This window comes from Vitis riparia, chromosome 10 (genome assembly GCF_004353265.1).
Source record: "Vitis riparia cultivar Riparia Gloire de Montpellier isolate 1030 chromosome 10, EGFV_Vit.rip_1.0, whole genome shotgun sequence".
Taxonomy (NCBI): Eukaryota; Viridiplantae; Streptophyta; class Magnoliopsida; order Vitales; family Vitaceae; genus Vitis; species Vitis riparia.
This window is the reverse complement of record NC_048440.1, coordinates 14779742-14797568: the sequence shown is the minus strand read 5'-3', so window position 1 is coordinate 14797568 and position 17827 is coordinate 14779742. Positions and strand designations below refer to the sequence as shown.

The 17827-nt window shown below is 35.0% G+C and overlaps 1 protein-coding gene across 2 annotated transcripts; it reads right to left on the bottom strand.

Annotated features, from left to right (window-relative positions):
* Positions 1 to 1324: 1324 nt before the first annotated feature.
* Positions 1325 to 16322, bottom strand: LOC117923949. Of its 2 annotated transcripts, XR_004652699.1 has the most exons (11): positions 16083 to 16322; positions 15294 to 15430; positions 15057 to 15191; positions 8993 to 9103; positions 8300 to 8581; positions 6620 to 6819; positions 5032 to 5329; positions 4794 to 4904; positions 3303 to 3494; positions 2095 to 2216; positions 1842 to 1929 (listed from the first exon to the last, which is right to left on the bottom strand). XR_004652699.1 is itself a non-coding variant. In XM_034842461.1 (10 exons), exons 1-10 carry the CDS (start codon positions 16267 to 16269, stop codon positions 1585 to 1587), a joined length of 1998 nt encoding a protein of 665 aa, XP_034698352.1. In that variant the 5' UTR covers positions 16270 to 16321; the 3' UTR covers positions 1325 to 1584. The 2 variants fall into 2 exon arrangements, 1 of the variants encoding a protein (XP_034698352.1); XM_034842461.1 differs by lacking the exon at positions 2095 to 2216 and having other exon boundaries at positions 1325 to 1929; positions 16083 to 16321.
* Positions 16323 to 17827: the final 1505 nt, after the last annotated feature.

Genomic DNA, 17827 nt, shown 5'->3' with positions numbered 1-17827 from the left:
TATTATCACCACATGTAAATTAATGCATTCATAATAAGATAGAAAAGAAGAGTGTCTCATGGGCCACAAAAAAGAAGATTGGTACTATGATAAAATAAAATAAATAAATAAATTGATTATAATTATCAATTAATTAATTTAAATAATTTTCATAATAATAATAAAAAATATTATAATTGGAAGAAAGATTTCTTAACCCCTATAAATTAAAGTTGTTTTGAACTTTTAGAAGTATGTAGATGGACTTTTGACTTCTACCCTTGAAAATACTTGAAGAAAGCAAGCCTTCATGATTCAAGAAACTCATCAAACCTAGTTTTTCAAAGATTTGAAGAATGAGTTTCGAATATCAAAAGGCATGTATGCCTCCTTGATGACAAAGCCTCAATCAAGGTTTAAACCCAAGTCGAAATCTCACTCGAGTCAAATTTAAGAACAAGCATTCTTACCTTAGATTAGTATTCCCAAGTGAACTAATTGCCTAACTCATGCCAAAGTTCAATTCCCATCAAGGCCTAAGTTAAATCAAGGTCCAAATCAAGTTCGAGTCCAAATCTAAGAACACCCAAATTAAGTCAAAAGCTCAAACTATGAGACTTCCACTCAAGACAAGGTCTAAACACACTAAGATGCTATTTGTTTTATTAAATTTTTAGTAAAAGTAATTTGCTTTCAAATTGTTGTTTTTTTTTATTTTGTTAACTTTTAACTTATTTCTTAATTTTTTTACTAAATAGAAAAACCTAAAATATATAAATGTTATCAATAACATGTTGATTTTTTTTGTTTATTAATATTTAATAAAAATAAAATATTAAAAAAAAACAAATAACTAAAAACTTAAAACTATTAAAAACTCGTTTGATAGTGATTCTAAGAAACACTTTTAATATTTATAATATTTGAAAATTTTTATCACTTAAATATTAGAAATGTTAAAAACATTTCATAAAATCACTCTCAAACACACTCTAAGAAATATTTGATTTTAAATTCAATTTAGAATTAAGTAAAAAAAATAAACATCACCCAAAGCTAAATCATGTTAAAGCCCAAAACATACTCAGGCCTAAGACACAATAAAGTTACACCAAGACTGAAGTTTCTTCTAACACTACCATTGTCACATATTCATACATTGTACTTTCAATTTTACAAATCAATAAGAAATTGCTTTGTTTTTATTTAAAAGAAACTTGTGTATACAATATCAAAACTCACTTTTTTTTTTACCATCCAAGGGCAAAAACTTTCATTAATAATCTAAAAAATAGGCTTAAAAAGATGAAATAATTCAAGCAAAGAAGCCCTAAGAAAAGTAACATGGCTACCAAAAAAGAAGTCATTTAACAATTTGATGTGATGTAGTTGAGCAGTTTACAAGAGGTATATATTGTATTTGCATCTATTTCCAGAAATCAGCACTTCATCTGTCACATTGGGAAGCACATCCCAATCGTTAAGAGTCCCACACCCTCCTCTGAATCTACTCATCTATCAAAACTAATCAAGTATGAGATGAGTAGCCACCCTCTGCAATTCAATGAGGTCTTAAAATGAATAAGAAAACATCACTCCTGCAACTTACTCTCTGATTTCCACTACACAAACCTTATCCAAAGAACAAGCATCCAAGCTACTGTAAATAGAACAACCCAGCTCTAATGAGTTGGGGGAGGTGGGGGTAACATCAACCCACTCTTTCTCAACCATCTCTACATGTGAATTTAGCTTTGGGATCCCATGAAACTGGAGTTTTTTCATCTGTTTCGTCAACTTATTCATAAATTTCATGGAGAAGATCATGTGAAAGTTTTCCTCGATATCTTCAATACCTTCAGATATCTGGATCCCCACATCTGATTCAAGTGAACTAACAAGCCCAAGGAGTGAATGACCGCTAACAAATTCTTCATTAACACTGCGTATCTGTAGCAAGAAGGCAGTGTGCTAATATGTCAGCATAAAGACAAACAATAGTACAACATAAAAAATACAAACCGGACTCTGCACATGTGTGAACTACATGATCTGCATCTAAACAAAGAATTCTATACTAAGCTTGAAGATGAGAAGCATGGAAAAAATCAAGACCTTAATATTTAGGATTCTCAGTTTACACTCTCCAGTTTGCTGTTGTACTTGCTCAGTTCTGCTGTAAAGGATAGTGCACCACAAGAGGGAATGTATACTGATGGTACAAACTCACTGTTTTACTGAGAAAGTAAAGCCATTTGGATAATTAACATGTTCACTGTTTTGCACTGGGAAAGCTACCTACATAACGTGACTCCATTTTTTGTGAATAAATAGCAATATATTAAAAAGAAAAAGGCACATCAAGGAAGCACCCCAAAGTATACAGGTGGTATACAAAAGAGATTGAAGAACCCCTTAAACAGAGCCTAACCAATCTACAAAATCCATAAAGAGGGGCCAGAGTCAAAAAACTCCTTAGCCCACACCCATAGATTACAAAGGAAAAAAGATTTATACCCTTGAACCGAATGCCCCTCATTTTCAAAAGCCCTACTGTTTCTTTCCTTCCAAACTATCCAAAAAAAACACAAGGGAGTTGAAAGCCACACTTTCTTCCTCTTCTTTCCCACACAAGACCCAAGCCACCCCAATAACGCCTCTCTAACTGAATAAGGGAGCACCCACGACACCCCAAAAAGGGAAAATGGTAAGTTCCATAAACTTCTTGCCAGCTCACAATGCAAGAGGATGTGATCAATAGACTCTTCCTCTTAAAGGCACAAATAACATCTATTAGCCAAAGGGAACCCTCTCCTCTGAATACGATCCAAGGTTAAGACCTTTTTCCATGTAGCTTCCCAAGCAAAAAAACTCACCCTGAGAGGCACCTAAGAGTTCCAAATTACTCTCTCCATAATGCAATACTGGACAGCACATGTTCCAACATTCACGGATATTCTTCTGTCCATGTGTGAATGAAACAAGATAGACACCCACACCACAACTAAATAATTTCCATAGATATTTTATCCCTTGATTAATTTATCTGTCGGGCCAAAGAAAACCAAACCCCATTTCAACACTTAAAAAATCATTTTTATCTTCAGTTGCCCTAAAAATAACCATTCTGATGTTTGGGTGCAAGTTACCTTCTAAAAACCCAATACCAAACAAGATAAAAATACAGAACTAGCAAATGGGTTCATTTCCCTGAAGTTAGAAGGTTAGAAAAGAGAAATTGATGGCAAGCTTATGTTGCAGAAACTAGAAATTTTGCCCATTTTGCAAGAAAAAAGCGTTACATTATGTTTTGCCCATCTTACCTCAATGTATTCCACACCCATTTCGCTAAGATTGTCTAGAATGTTCTCTGATGAGAGTAAGCTAATAACTCCTCCAGATCCAACTGATGTTTGGAGTATCTCCCATGGTGATTTCATTAAAATCTTCTGTGTGTTTTCTCCTCCTAGAGAATTGCTAACAACAGGTAGCTTCTCGTCTTCCAAGAACCAGACCTGCGATTTAAGAAACAAAAAATACATAAACGTAAAAGAATCATAAGGTTGTCTCTGATTTATCAATAATTTTTGGATCAACAAATAGATATCCAGTGAGACACTACAAAAATATGATGGCAGTATCTTAACATCCCATTTTAAGATAAAATTTTCATATTCTTGTACATTTATGTTCACATTTCAGGGGGGTTTGACTAATCCGATGCTTGAAGAGCCAAATCAGAACACCCTTAGAAAGGACTACAAGCAATACAGCTTTGAGACACCATGCCTTAAAAGTTTCAATTTTTACATTTGGGACTGAAATCCTTGTTAAATTTTTAAATGGATCCCAAACTTCTTAACTTCTTTCTGATATTTCATCAAAACGTTGTCCATTATTTGCTATTAGAAACAAACAATTATCAATTATGGGGAACAGGTTGAAATTGACCAAATTTTACAAATGAAGATATTGAGATAACACAAAATTGAAAAAAAAAAATGTTTCTTTCTTAAATTACTTTCTTTTTTCTTTTTTCTTTTTGGATAGGTAAATTCTTGTCCCCATTAGGACTTGAACCTAGAACCTCCCACAAACCCTTCCCAACCCTTTACCACTTGAGCCAGGAGTTTAAATCACTAGCATAACTGAATAAACCCTGATTCTTCCAGTTATATTCCATGTTCCTGAAGTACCATTCCCATGACCTTTGTGGTACTTGCTCAGACAACCTCACAGTGATTATCATGAAAACTAAGAGTTTTGCAACATATTGTTGTATCAAAACTTCTTTTCTCTGTTGCTAATGGAAGAAATTGAATTCCTGGAAGACAATTTTAGTCAAAGTGCACCTTACAATTATAATAAGAAAAAGAAAAAAAAAATCCAAAGATTTCTTACATTGTCTATGAAACATGGAATACAGAATTGCAGGGAAAAAAACAAAAAGTTAATTCCCAAAAGAAAAATGTGCCAATGGAAGTTCATTACTTTCCTCCCTTCTCTCCGCCACACTCAAATCATGGGAATATTATTTTCAGGCATTAGAACAAAACCCGTTCTTACTACAAGCTTTTTAATAATATGGCCATAGTCTTGCTTCAGCCGCACCTATAACAAGTCAATTAGATATTACTTAAAAGTTGAAATATTTTTTTGAAAATTGTGTCTTAATCTTAGGCAACTCTGGCTGTGAACAATTTTCCACAAACAACTTTCCAATGGTTAAAATATCTATCAAGTCAAGCTTATGATATAAATAAAAACAGAATACAGAAGAATATTATCAATTCAAGAATTAGAAATAGGCTAACCTTTTTGGGGTCAAAAGCAAAGTGATCATGATTTGAAAATAGATTCTCCAGAGAGTGGACTTCATGAGCTGGGGAAACCATAATAAGAGGCACTGAAACACGGTCTTCTTTCTGCAGTTAACAAACAGATTCATCAGACCATCTGGTAGAAAGATTTGCTAAACAACATTGCTTCATCTTCCCCACAACAGATAGAGGTTGCATTGAGAGTCAACTGAAATTAAAAATAGCATTTCACCTTTAAAGATATCCGATCATCAGAAAGTAATGTCTGAAGGAAGGAAATTGAATTCCCTGCACTTTCAGAATCAACAAGCTCAGGAACAGAGCACCTTCCATGTTTCTCACTGTCATTTACAAATAAAACAATGGCCATTTTTCCTTTTGACATCAAATGGAGTCCCTTCTCTTGCAATTCAAAATTTGAGTCTAGCTTCTCTTCACTACCAGGAGTAGTGAGGCATTTCTTTGATACTTTTAAAGTACGCTGGCCTAACTTGGTTAATTTAGTACTGATGAACTCAGATGAACTCCATCTGACAGTCACAAAAAGAAAGAAAATAAATTTGACACTCAACAGACAAAACAGAAGGCAGTTGGCAGACGGAAGAAGAAATATACATAAGGAACACATCATTTCATTTCACAAGAAGTAATTAACAATGGATCTCTTGTTAAATCACGGAAGTGTTTTGCTCCTCGATGACAGCAAAGAACTCAGTGTCTTACATCTATGCTTCACTACATCAAACTGACAAAATGCAGCGAACAAGCCACAACATTCATATAGATTGGCCCTCATATAATAGCTTATGACAAGCCAATCGATGTCACTCATTAGCAAAATTGACCTCATTGTGTTACATTAGACCCTGTATCCTGTGTTTCGAATACTCTCACTCCACTGGTTGATTAAATACCAAAAGTAGAACAATTATGAAGATTCAATCCTCTGCCACCATCTTTGGAGCTAGATTCCTTCTATTTAATATTATTTTTGGGGGGATGGGTAAGTTTTTTTTTTTTTTTTTTTCTTTTTCATAGGAAATGACAAAGGGATATATTGATAGAAAAAAGAAGTACAAGAGAAGGATGAGGAATCCTCCCACCAAAGAAAACTAAACTACAAGAATACAAAAACAAGAAAATACAAAGTAAAAACATACAAACTCTCTAGATTAGACCAACCCATTGGAATTACACACCGCTAGTCAATCAAGTTGTAACACATTAAAGGGAGTCCCCTTAAAAACCTTGGAACAAAAAGCCCAAAAAGAAGCAAGGAAATGAATAGAATCCCAAAGATTCTCTGAATTCCTTGCTTTATCCTCAAAAATCCTCGCATTTCTTTCCTGCCACACAACCCAAATTAAAGCAATGCACACAACTTGCCACAAAACTATCCCTCTCTTAGAGTTAATTTCTCAAACCCATGGTAATACGGTGTTTAATGGAATACGATGAGAACCCTTTAAACTGGCAAATGAAGAATAGATACCAAAATTAAATACCTGTCAAGTTTCATATTTATACTGAAGCTGTCAGCCGTAAAAGAATGTACAGTATTCATAAGAATTTTTTTTTATTATTGATTGGAGTTTTCATAAGATTTTTTCATAAAACAACAAATGAATAATGATCTTTACAGTAGGAAAACATATCGATATTGAAACCAGCTCCACTGAATCAAAAACATTCGATAAAATAAACAAGAAATATATGTCCATAGATTCAGACATCAGCAATAAGTAACTTCACTCATATCCTTCAGTATGAATCAAATGGTCAAAGCAAACTAAACTGGGAGTAAATGATATTTGCTTCACCTTTGAGAGGATAGCTCAATATTCTGGAGGGCCTGTTGAAGCAACTTGGAATTGACACCAACAATCTGATCTGCAAGTAAGCTCCTTTGAGCTTTCTGTCCAAATCTAAACCCATGAAAGACATGTTGTTGCTCCATTTCATGCAGTTTCTTTTTAGCTGCTATAAGACGTCTTTGGAATTTTCTCCTTTGCTTCCATTCCTGAGAGTACCAACAAAATATTTATTATACAAAATCCAGATATAAGAAGCCAGTGCAACTATATTTTTAATGTAAACACCAAAGCTGTTCAAAAATTGCACAATTCTCTCCAGAGATGAGAGAAGAGAATTCAGAATCATATAACCTCTGCTCAATCCTTTTATATATGACTGGATGCTGGTATAAGTGCTAAATATGTATATTGGCATTGCTAAAACATCATTTCTTTCTTAAGCACAAATCAGAAAGGAGGCTTAAAAAATATTAAGCTCAACAACATCCACAAAAACAATGAAAGAGGGAGAAAAGCACTGAAGAGAAGTGACACTAATCTACCTTGAAATGAGCTATACAACTGGCATCAATGGAGCTATAGGAAAGAAAAAGTGCATGAGGAATTGGTCAAGTCAACAACTACAAAAAAGAGGTATCCGTTTCAATTAGGCATAAATTGGATGCAGAGAAGATGAGATCAAAATTAGCATTGCACGTAGAACAAGAGCATATGGATGAAATGAAGAAATATATCTTAGGTGTGCTTTATCTCGAAGCCCCTATCAAGTTTGAGAGAGGATTTTATAAGATGACTTTAAGGCCAGTGATATTTCACAATAAAAACATTGGGATTTGAAGAAGCAAACTCAGAAAGGAAAAAAAGTAAGCAGATAAATAAAACAGAAAGAGTAGCCAAAATTGATATGCTTAACTGGATGGGGAGCAGTAGAAGAAAATATAAAATTTGAAAATTAGTACATTTATGAGAAGCTAAAGGTGGCACCCATTAAGGACAAGATAAGAGAAAGCAGTCTAAGATGATTCGGTCATTAGAAGGAACTTCTAGTCTTAAAGAATTTTGAAACCTCCTTGGATGGTTGTGTATTTTGAATTTGTGGTTATGTAGGCATATACTGTCCGGCAGAATTTTTATCACATTTTGTATTGTTCACTTTTGAAAGACAGTTCATCCTTCTTGCACTTTTGATTAAGCTGCTATGAGATTGTCGCTTATAATATAAAAATAAAAATAAAATAAAAAACATATGAAGAAGACCAATAATGCACCAGTAAGGGACAGTGATTTGATTGAGTTGGAGGTGCTATAAGAAGAAGAAGAAGGTCAAAAGTGTTTGAATTGACATGAAAAAGAAATAATGGCATTGTTTGATATGAGGGTATAGCCCTAGATAGGAATGGATGGCAAATAAGGTTTTGCTTCACCAACCTCAAGTAATTAGATGTAGGCTCATTAAATTTAGGTGAGTTATTGGCAAATCAAAAAAATTATTTGGAAGCTTTGGATATATCTGCCAGAAAACGGCTGGTAAAGTCAATATTTCATCTTGCCACTCAAGAAAATTGCAAAACGAAACATCCAGTGCATTGCTCAGTAACAAAACTGACACATATTTTAACAATCAACCAAAAAATTTGTACTTTTAACGAGTAATCAGAAGTAAAAGTACAAAAGAGTATGCCTCACAAGCTGGCGCCTTTCTTTCTTTGACCTCTCATGTGAGCGTAAATTTAACTCAAGCAGTCCTTTGGGAGGTGTAATCTGCATTTCTCTTTTATTCATATCAACATTTGGAACAATCGCTTCAACAAACGGTACCCAAACAAGGGGACCAGAAACACCCATTTCTGATTTTGGATTCCCAGTATGATCGGGAGTTTTAACTGATGGATCAAGCATGACCTGTAAAAGATCATTTGCTCCAGTGCTGAAGACATTTACAACAGTTCCCACTGGTTCACCAGTTTCCTGAAAGGAAAAAGTATAATGAATAACTCCGATAAAAAAATGTATAATCAATACCTTGAAAGCATAACAGAAAAGTGCCAAAGGTTTTTAGAAGAAAATAAACGGAGAACAAAAGAAAGATTCATAAACAGCACACATAATATATGATATTTTCAAAGATAAATATGACAATGGTAATAAATATTAATGATACAAGGATAGCATTAATCATCTTTCCAGAATCATACTGTATTTTGACACTTTGTACTATGCCTGAACCAACAAAATGTCCTTATTGATGTCATGTCTAGATATATAAAATGGTATGGAGTTCCTGCAGAGCAGTCTTCACATAGAATGACAATGCTGAACACATCTGAAATGTAACAAAGACGTCAGAATATTAGACACAATTCCATGGTAAGTCCAAACCTTAAGAGTAACTCTCATGCCAAGAAGATCACGAGAGTAAAATTCGCCTTCTTCCAACTCGGGCCTATCATCTTCCCTTACAAGTAAACTTGATCCCACAAGTTGCTTAGCCTGAGAAAATAGAAAGAGCAAAAAGTGATAAGAACAAGATGCACACATTACATGCAAGGACACAAAGAAAGATGATAGTTCTCCAAACTAATCAACTCCAAAAACACTTGGTGAGAACCTTAAATTGTTTTTTTTTTTTTTTTTTTTTGATAGGTAAACAAGCAGAAAAATTTATATATTAAAATAAAAGGGCACCTAAAGACCAACCCAAAGCATACAGGGAGTATACAAGAGACACCTAAAGGCAAAAACAAAAAAGAAGAGGAGATACAAAAAAAACTCACCAACACTCATCTAGAACCCAACCAATCAAAAAAGTTGATTAAAGGTAAAAGTTCTTCATCTATACACGACTTAGACCAAGACCAAAGATTACATACAAAAAAAAAAATTTCATCCTTTGAATCGAAAATTCCTCATTTTCAAAAGCAATCATGTTTCTTTCCTTCCAAACAGACCAAAATAAACATAGTGGAATTGTCATCCAAGTCTTTCTACACTTCTTGCTCACAAAGGATCCATGCCATCCTAGAAAGGTATCTCTAGCCGAAAGTGGAAGGACCCACAACACACTAAACAGCGCAAAAAGTAACTCCCACAAAACCCTTACGTTGGTACAATGGATTAGAATATGATTAATAGACTCCTTTTCAGCAAAACAAAGGAAACATCTGTTAGCTATGGGCCACCCCCTCCTTTTGATTTGATCCAACGTTAGAACCTTCCCCCACGAAGCTTCCCAAGCAAAAAAACCCACCTTAGTGCGAACACAAGGGCTCCAAATGATGTTCCTTGGAAACGGAACTGCACTTCCAGGTTCGAGAGCACTATAAAGAGATTTAACAAAAAATTTCTCATCCTTGGTCTTTTGCGAAAGCGCCCTATCCTCTAAATCAATGACTAACCTCTTTCCTTGTAAAGTCAAAAGGAACCTCTCCACCACCTCCACCTCCCAATCATTGAAAGGTCTAGAGAACCGAGGATTCCAGGCCCCCTCTTCACCCAACAAGTCCCTACAATCCACTACCCACACCTCTTTTGAATCCTCTAAAGCATACAAAAAGAGGAAATAATCACAAAGGGTATTGTTTCCGCAATCATTTGTCCTTCCAAAATCTCACTCTTCAACCATCCCTCACAGAAAAAACAGTTTTTTTAAGCATTAGAGACCCTTCCTAATTTCCTTCCATAACCCCACCCCATAGCCCTCCCTCACTTCATAAGTACACCATCCTCCTCCTTCTACCCCAAACTTCCTACTAATAACAAGCTTCCACAAGATCTCCCTTTCTACCGCAAAGCGCCAACTCCACTTGCACAAAAGGGTCCTTTTAAGTGTAGAAAGACTTCTAACACCCAAGCCACTCTCCTTTTTATTTGAGTAGACAATTGCCCACTTTACAAGATGAGGCTTCCTCTCCAAAGCTCCCCCACCCCAAAGAAAGTCCCTTTGGATTTGCTCTAATCTTAATCTAACTACTCTTGGCATACGCATCAAAGACATTAAGTAAATGGACATGCTAGACAATGAAGAAAGAATAGATTAGTTAATTCATGTAGCCAACTTCAAGTAGGTGGAGTAAGGCTTTGTTAAGTAAATGAAGTTACTTAGGGATGGCAATGAGCCTAGACTTAAGGGTAACCTGGCCCAACCCACCTCCATTGGGACAGATTTGGAGAGGGTTCAATCCACATAGGGGTGGGTTTGGGGAGTTTGTCTAGAACCCTGGTCAGGATTGGTGTGGGGTAGGGTTTTTTAAGGCCCACATTGATTATGTACAAAATGACAAGTACACCCTTTTTTATTCCATTTGACAAATCTACTCACATAAATAAAAAATTCTTAAATCACTTATTCCATCCTCTGCATCCCATCTTTCCATGCACCTCTAACCCTAGTCTCATCTCAGTTGCATAGTAGAAGTTGCACGATCTCAACTCCATCACAGTCCCCCACTGCTAGAACTCACCCTCACTAAGCTGTTACAACTCAAGCTGTTACAACTCACTGTTGCTCCTAGATGTCCAATTCCAATCATAATTGCACAATTGAGAAGAATTATTTCTTCGTTTCTTCGTTTTTGTTTTTGTTTTTGTTTTTTTTTTCTTTTTTGTTCTCTTGAAACCGAAAAAGGGAGATTTGTTCCTATCTTTTCGTCAACCTTCTCAACAAACTGATAAAGGGCTATGGGTTTAGATTTGTTTAGTATAGTCTCGACTTCACCAAATAGATAATTAAGAAAAATGAGTGTTGAATTTTATAGAAATTAAATTGGATTAAAAAAATTGTTTTTGCCTTTTCTCAGTTTTCTTATAAATAAATAAATAAATAAAAATCAGGAATTTCAGCCGTTTTATTTTCTTTGTTGATTGGATTGGGTTCACATTTTTTATGGTTTGGTAGGGCTTTGCAAGAATTTCTGAACCTTATGGGTCTCTAGTTGGGTGAATTCCCTACTTAAGTTGAACTATTTAGATATGTTGGCATCCATATGCCAACAAACATTCCTTCCTCAGCTTTTTCTTATCTCTATTGGTGAAGATCCTGCCTTAAAGTTCTGATTTGCTGTATTGACCCAAAGCAATGGTGTTACTCCATTATTTGGCATTATTTATTATTAGATTTAATCCATGTTTATTTCTCTCATGGACTTTCTAGTTTCTGAAAATCTCTGGTCCTTATACTTACTCATTTCCATTAGCTTTCTGGTGATGTCGATAGGTTATATGAGGAGTTGCCTATCAAGAAAAACAGGTGTGATATCTAATAAACCAACATTCAAAATACAGTAATCCAACACGCCCCACACATCACAAGCCCCAAACAATACCGGGCCTGAGATGAGATTCCAGTGTCCCCAGCAGACCAAGCTGGATCCCAGCCCACCTCAAGTTTGGTCAGGGATGGGATTCTATTTATGTTATAGGGTGGGATTCAGATGGGGTGACATCTATTAAAACCGCCCTATTAACATCCCTAAAGTCACATAAAAGCACAAAATTAGCTTCTGAACCTAGAGGAAACTTAATTTTCCTTGGCAATTTCAACTAGCACTATAGGGTGCTTATATAATGCCAAAAAATATGAAAGTAAATTTCAGCAAGAATCACTAGAGCAAGATTGGAATTTTTTTTTTTTATTTTGATAAATAAAGAGATTGTATTAAAAAACCACCGAAGCAGTGGCTAAAAGTACAAGAAAGAGAAGAGAAAAAGAAGAACGCCCCTCACTCCCTAGCAGAATGCCAAGGCCCGAAGAGCATCCCTACCCACACCCTTAACGGGAAGCCACCCAACCAACAAAATCAACTAAGGTCGAGGGACCATCTTTTATAGACCTCTTCATCTCCGACCAAAGAAAATAAACAAAAGAAGACTTAAGTCTTTGAATTGACAGCTCCTCTTCCTCAAAAGCAACTTTGTTCCTTGTCTTCCAAACCGTCCAAAAAAGGCACAGAGGACTTGCTTTCCAAACACCCTTGCTCTTCTTACCCACAAAAGTCCCATTCCACCCCGAAAGCATCTCCTTAACCGTGGCTGGCAGCACCCACTGCACCCTGAACATTGAGAAAAGCAGCACCCAAAGAGTTCTTGCCTTATCACAATGGAGAAGAATGTGATCAATTGATTCTTCATTCCTTTGACAAAGGTAACATCTGTTCGCTAGAGCCCAACCTCCTTTGAAGCTGATCCAAGGTGAGGGTCTTCCCCCACGTTGCTTCCCACCCAAAAAAACTCACTCTAGGCTGCACCGAAACTTTCCAAATAGCCGATGAAGGGAAGGAGGTTGGATGGCCAGATACTAATGATTTGTAGAGAGACTTAACCGAAAACTTCCCACAATTAGTCTCTCTCCAAATCACCCTATCATCCACCCCTTGCTAAATTTGCTTCCTATTTAAGGCCACAAAAAAACTGCACACCTCTTCCATCTCCCAATCATTAAACGGTCTAGAAAACAGCGGGCTCCAACTTCCCCCACCCTCATTGCACCTCCAAACATCCTTAACCCAAGCATCCTTGGAAACAGCCAATGCAAATAAAGAAGGAAAAGAAACACAAAGAGGTTCATCCCCACACCAAATGTCTTTCCAGAATTTTATCCTTTTCCCATTCCCCACAACGAAAAAAAGCCTACTTTTCACAACTTCCCATTCTTTCCTAAGAGTTTTCCACAACCCCACACCATGCGCCCCCCTCCCCTTTGCTTCCTTTGAACTCCATCCCCCTTGCTCCTCCCCATATTCCAAAAAGCCTCTCTCTCAATAGCAAATCTCCAACTCCATTTACATAAAAGAGCCTTATTGAGGATAGAAAGACTCTTGACCCCCAACTCCCACCTAACAAGATGAATCTTCCTCTCAAGAGCCCCACCTCCCCATAAGAAATCCCTCTGAATTCGCTCTAACCTCAATCTGACTTTTCTAGGCATAGAGAACATGGACATAAAGTAAATGGGCATATTAGCTAGAGTACTCCGGATCAAAGTAATCCTGCCTCCTTTGGATATGTATTGGCTCTTCCATCTAGTCAATTTTTTCCTCATTCTCTACTCCACACCGTCCTAAACAGCCAGCGATCTAGACTGCACACCTAAAGGCAACCCCAAATAAGTGGTTGGAAGACTTCCAACCTTACAACCAATAGCTGCAGCCAACTCCTCTACATCATCCACACAACCCACCGGAATAAGCTCACTTTTGTCAAGATTAATTCTCAAACCCGACATGGCTTCAAACCACATTAAAATCCAACTTAAATGCAGCAATTGAACCTTAGAAGCTCCACAGAAAACCAAAGTGTCATCAGCAAACAAGAGGTGTGACACATTAACTCCCTCACCACCCCTGCTCCTCGCCTTACAAGCAAACACAAAGCCCCCAACTACTGCATTCCTTAGGAGACTACTAAAAGCTTCCATCACCAACACAAAAAGGTACGGAGAGAGAGGATCCCCTTGCCTTAAACCTCTAAAGCTTTGAAAAAAACCTGAGGAAGACCCATTCACCAAAACGGAGAATAGTCTTTTTTTAAATAGTCTTTTTATTTATCTGTGATGTACCACTACACATTATAATATACCAAGGTTTGTTTTGAAGATTTTTTTTTTTTAAAATCAGAAATACAAATAAATTTTATCGATAAAAGAAAGAGAGAAGGATGAGGGGTCCTTCTCACAAAATACAAAACCTGATCAAAGTAAGAGTATACTCCTTCACTATGCAAGGAGAAACTAAAACAACGAGTTTTGAAGAAATAATATGTTAATATGAACAAAAAAAAAAATCAAATCATGGTCATGTTAATCCAAATGTTATTTTTAACAAACAATAAAAGCTATTATTCTTCTACCATCACATTCTTGCACAACACATTCTCTTAAGGCTATACCCCCATTAAAAAATGATAATGCTGACTCAAAAACATGCATTGATGATTGTCCAAGAAAACACCATAAGGAGACAGAATGTGTATTTAGTAACTCCTTGCAACAAGTAATTAACATCATATCAGCCAATGCTATCAAAACACCAGCCTGAAGATTGAACCAGAAGGCAACTAGCTCACTGGTCAGGCCACCTGACTCTGCAACCACCAGGAGCTATGGAAATGACAAAAATAAAGATACAAGATACCATTGATGGCTCAAAATCTGGAAAATTATTTAATTCAACACAATGACATAGTCAATCAAGGAACTACTGGACCATGATATGCTTATCTCAATATAACTGGGAATTGTCAGCAGCAAACCTCAGGTGTTTTTTTTTTCCTTTTTTTTTTTTCTCTTCTCAAAATATAATTTCCTATTCAAGACCCTCTCCAAACAAAGGCAACTCAAAAACCATGTGAGTATTCACTAAAAATTGCAGCATATTCACAAAAGAAAAAAAATAAAAAGAACGGATAAGTTGAACAACACAAAAGAAAAAATTGCTCTTGCTAAGCTTACCTCTTCTACTGTATCAATTCCACCAAATTTCAGTATCCAAGTCTTCTGTCCAGGGTGTCCCCTTCCCTCCACCAGCTCAACTTCTCGAATTGTTTCTTTTCCAGAGAACTGTTGCCTCAACCATCTTATTCCAGGCTATGATTAAAACCATAATTTAATATAAGACAAAAAAAAAAAATTGATAACTGAAATCAAAAGGTTTCAGAACTCCATGCTACTGTTTCAACTGTGTTTTACCTCAGCAAATCGCAACTCGGGAAAATCAGTATTGGGTTTTACACGAATCTCCCCTTGAAGCCCATGAACACTGGAAATGTATCCAACTTCAACGAATTCTGATTCAACCTTACTTGTTTCGAGGACTTCTTCAGTAGCTAGAGTCAAACAAACAAACAAACAAACAAACAAACAATTAGGTAAACTCATCACACAGAGAGGCTTGAAAGCTCCAGACCCTTGATAAATATTCCAACAAATACAGAATATTACAAGTCACATTTCCCATTCACCAATTTCAACAAGTTTTAGAGTAGCCAAACCAGAACAATCAAACAATTAGCCCATTGCATAAGAGGCTAAACTAATCCAGACCCGTTAATAACTTTCCATGAACACTGCAAATTCAGAGGTTTCCGGTACAATGAATTTCGATACTCTCTTCAGAAGATAAAGTAAAATAAACAAACATGTGTACAGAAGTATGTCATTGATGATGCTAGAAGAAAGACCCAAATCCTCTAAAGGTATTTCACATGAACAACTAATTTGTATTCTGATAAACTTTCACGAAAAAAATATGCCTTGTTTCAACAAAATTTTCAACTATCAATGTGAAACAAACACCAATTACGCAAACCCACCACGTGAAACCCCAAAACAATCCTGATTTCAATCAACCATGACGCAGAACAAATGCTAAAATAAACAAAAACTACACAAAACCCATCACACAAACATGAAATTAATTCGAACCCATCAAATAAAAACCCCAGTTCTTCACGTGTACGAAGTTAGATTATAAATTACCTGTGCTGTGCAGAGGGGAGAGGGTGTGTCGGAAGTTCCGCAAACGAGTCAAGGGTAACCGAACAGAAGCAACAACAGGACGAGTGGGCCGACCCCGAACCGGCAGCGCGAAATGGTTGGAGGTGGGGAGAGCAGTGGGTAACGGAGAGAAGGAGCTTGAAGAGCACAGAAGAGACGATCTCTGCATTGTCGACTCGGTGAGTCACTCTGATAGGGAACCCAACACTGAACTCCGAACCATGAAACGAAAAGAAAACTGCTACAAGATAAAGGTACCAGCAGCTACAGCATAAGGTACAACTCAGGAGGGAGGAATTGATTTTTCCCTTTTTTTTATTATTATATTTATTTATTTATTTTTATTATTATTATTTGAATAAAATCATTAAAATGTGGCTCTGAGATATTCGCCAAAACGAAAATATCTACGTGACCATGTTTTATTGTTGATGTGTGGGAGTGGGAAAGATTTGGGTCCCTCTTTGAATTCTTGAATCCTTGGGGGATGGGTGAGTTGAAACTATATATTTTAGTGAAATTTTCAATAATCCTGTTTAATTAATTATTCCACTGGTTAATTTAATGGGTATTTAGAAAAAAAATATTAAAAATCAAATATTGAATTTTAAAAAAATGGAATATTTTCCATTTAAAAATGAGATTGTGATGAATGATGGAGAAATCATGTTTAGATCTTTTATCTAGTAAATAATAATAATAATAATAATAATAATAATAATAATAATAATGTCTATTTTTTCACTTGAAAATAATAATTATTTATTCTCAAAAAATATATAAAAATTGTAATATTTATTTTTTATAAAATATATTTATTTTAATGTAATTAAATTTTTTTTTTTTAAATATCATTATCTATCCCATTTAAAATTTTTCTTGGAATAAATGGGAATAAATTTATAAAATATATTTAGTAAATGTTTTGGAAAATAACTTTTGAAAATTATTCTCTAATATTTTATAAAACAAAAATTTATTTGTAACATAAATGTTTTTAACGATTTTTACTGTTTTTAGAAATATTTTTTATATTTAGCCTTTTATCTTAATATAATTAAAAAAAAAATTGAACGTGATAAGTATATGAATTTCACATCATTGTCTTATTTAAAAATTTTATTAAAACAAAAATATAATAGGAAACCATATTTAGAAATTATTTTTTAAAACAAGTTTAAAAAATAAGCTCGGTAACTTAAAAAATAATTTTTAAAAACAAGTTTCAAAAAATATAATTCAAATTAATTCATATTTTTCTTTTGTTTTTAAAAATGGATTAAAATAATTTATACTCGTTCTCTAAAAAATATTCTCTCCATTTCATTTTGTATTTGTAAAACTATTTTTAAAGAATAACCGAAAGCGATTTTTCTTTTTTGATTCACCGTAATAGTTTACATTTGATTTCTTAAGTTAATTTTGATGATGATTGCAGCTTTTTAGTTAAATTTGAATCACGAGTCTTGTCAATATGAACATTTCAGTGATCAAGTGGGGATTCACGAAGGTACTTTTTGGCGCACTATACCTAAGGTTGTCTCTTTTTGAAATATAGGATTGGAATGAGTTGCTTTCTTCAAATGATACCTGATTGACGTATACATATGTTTTATGTTAATAACGATCAAATAATGTTAAAAATTTTAAATATTGTTTTTAAACTATACGGTTAAACATATCTTAAATTTTAAAATTTATTATTTAATATCATGTAAAACAAAAAT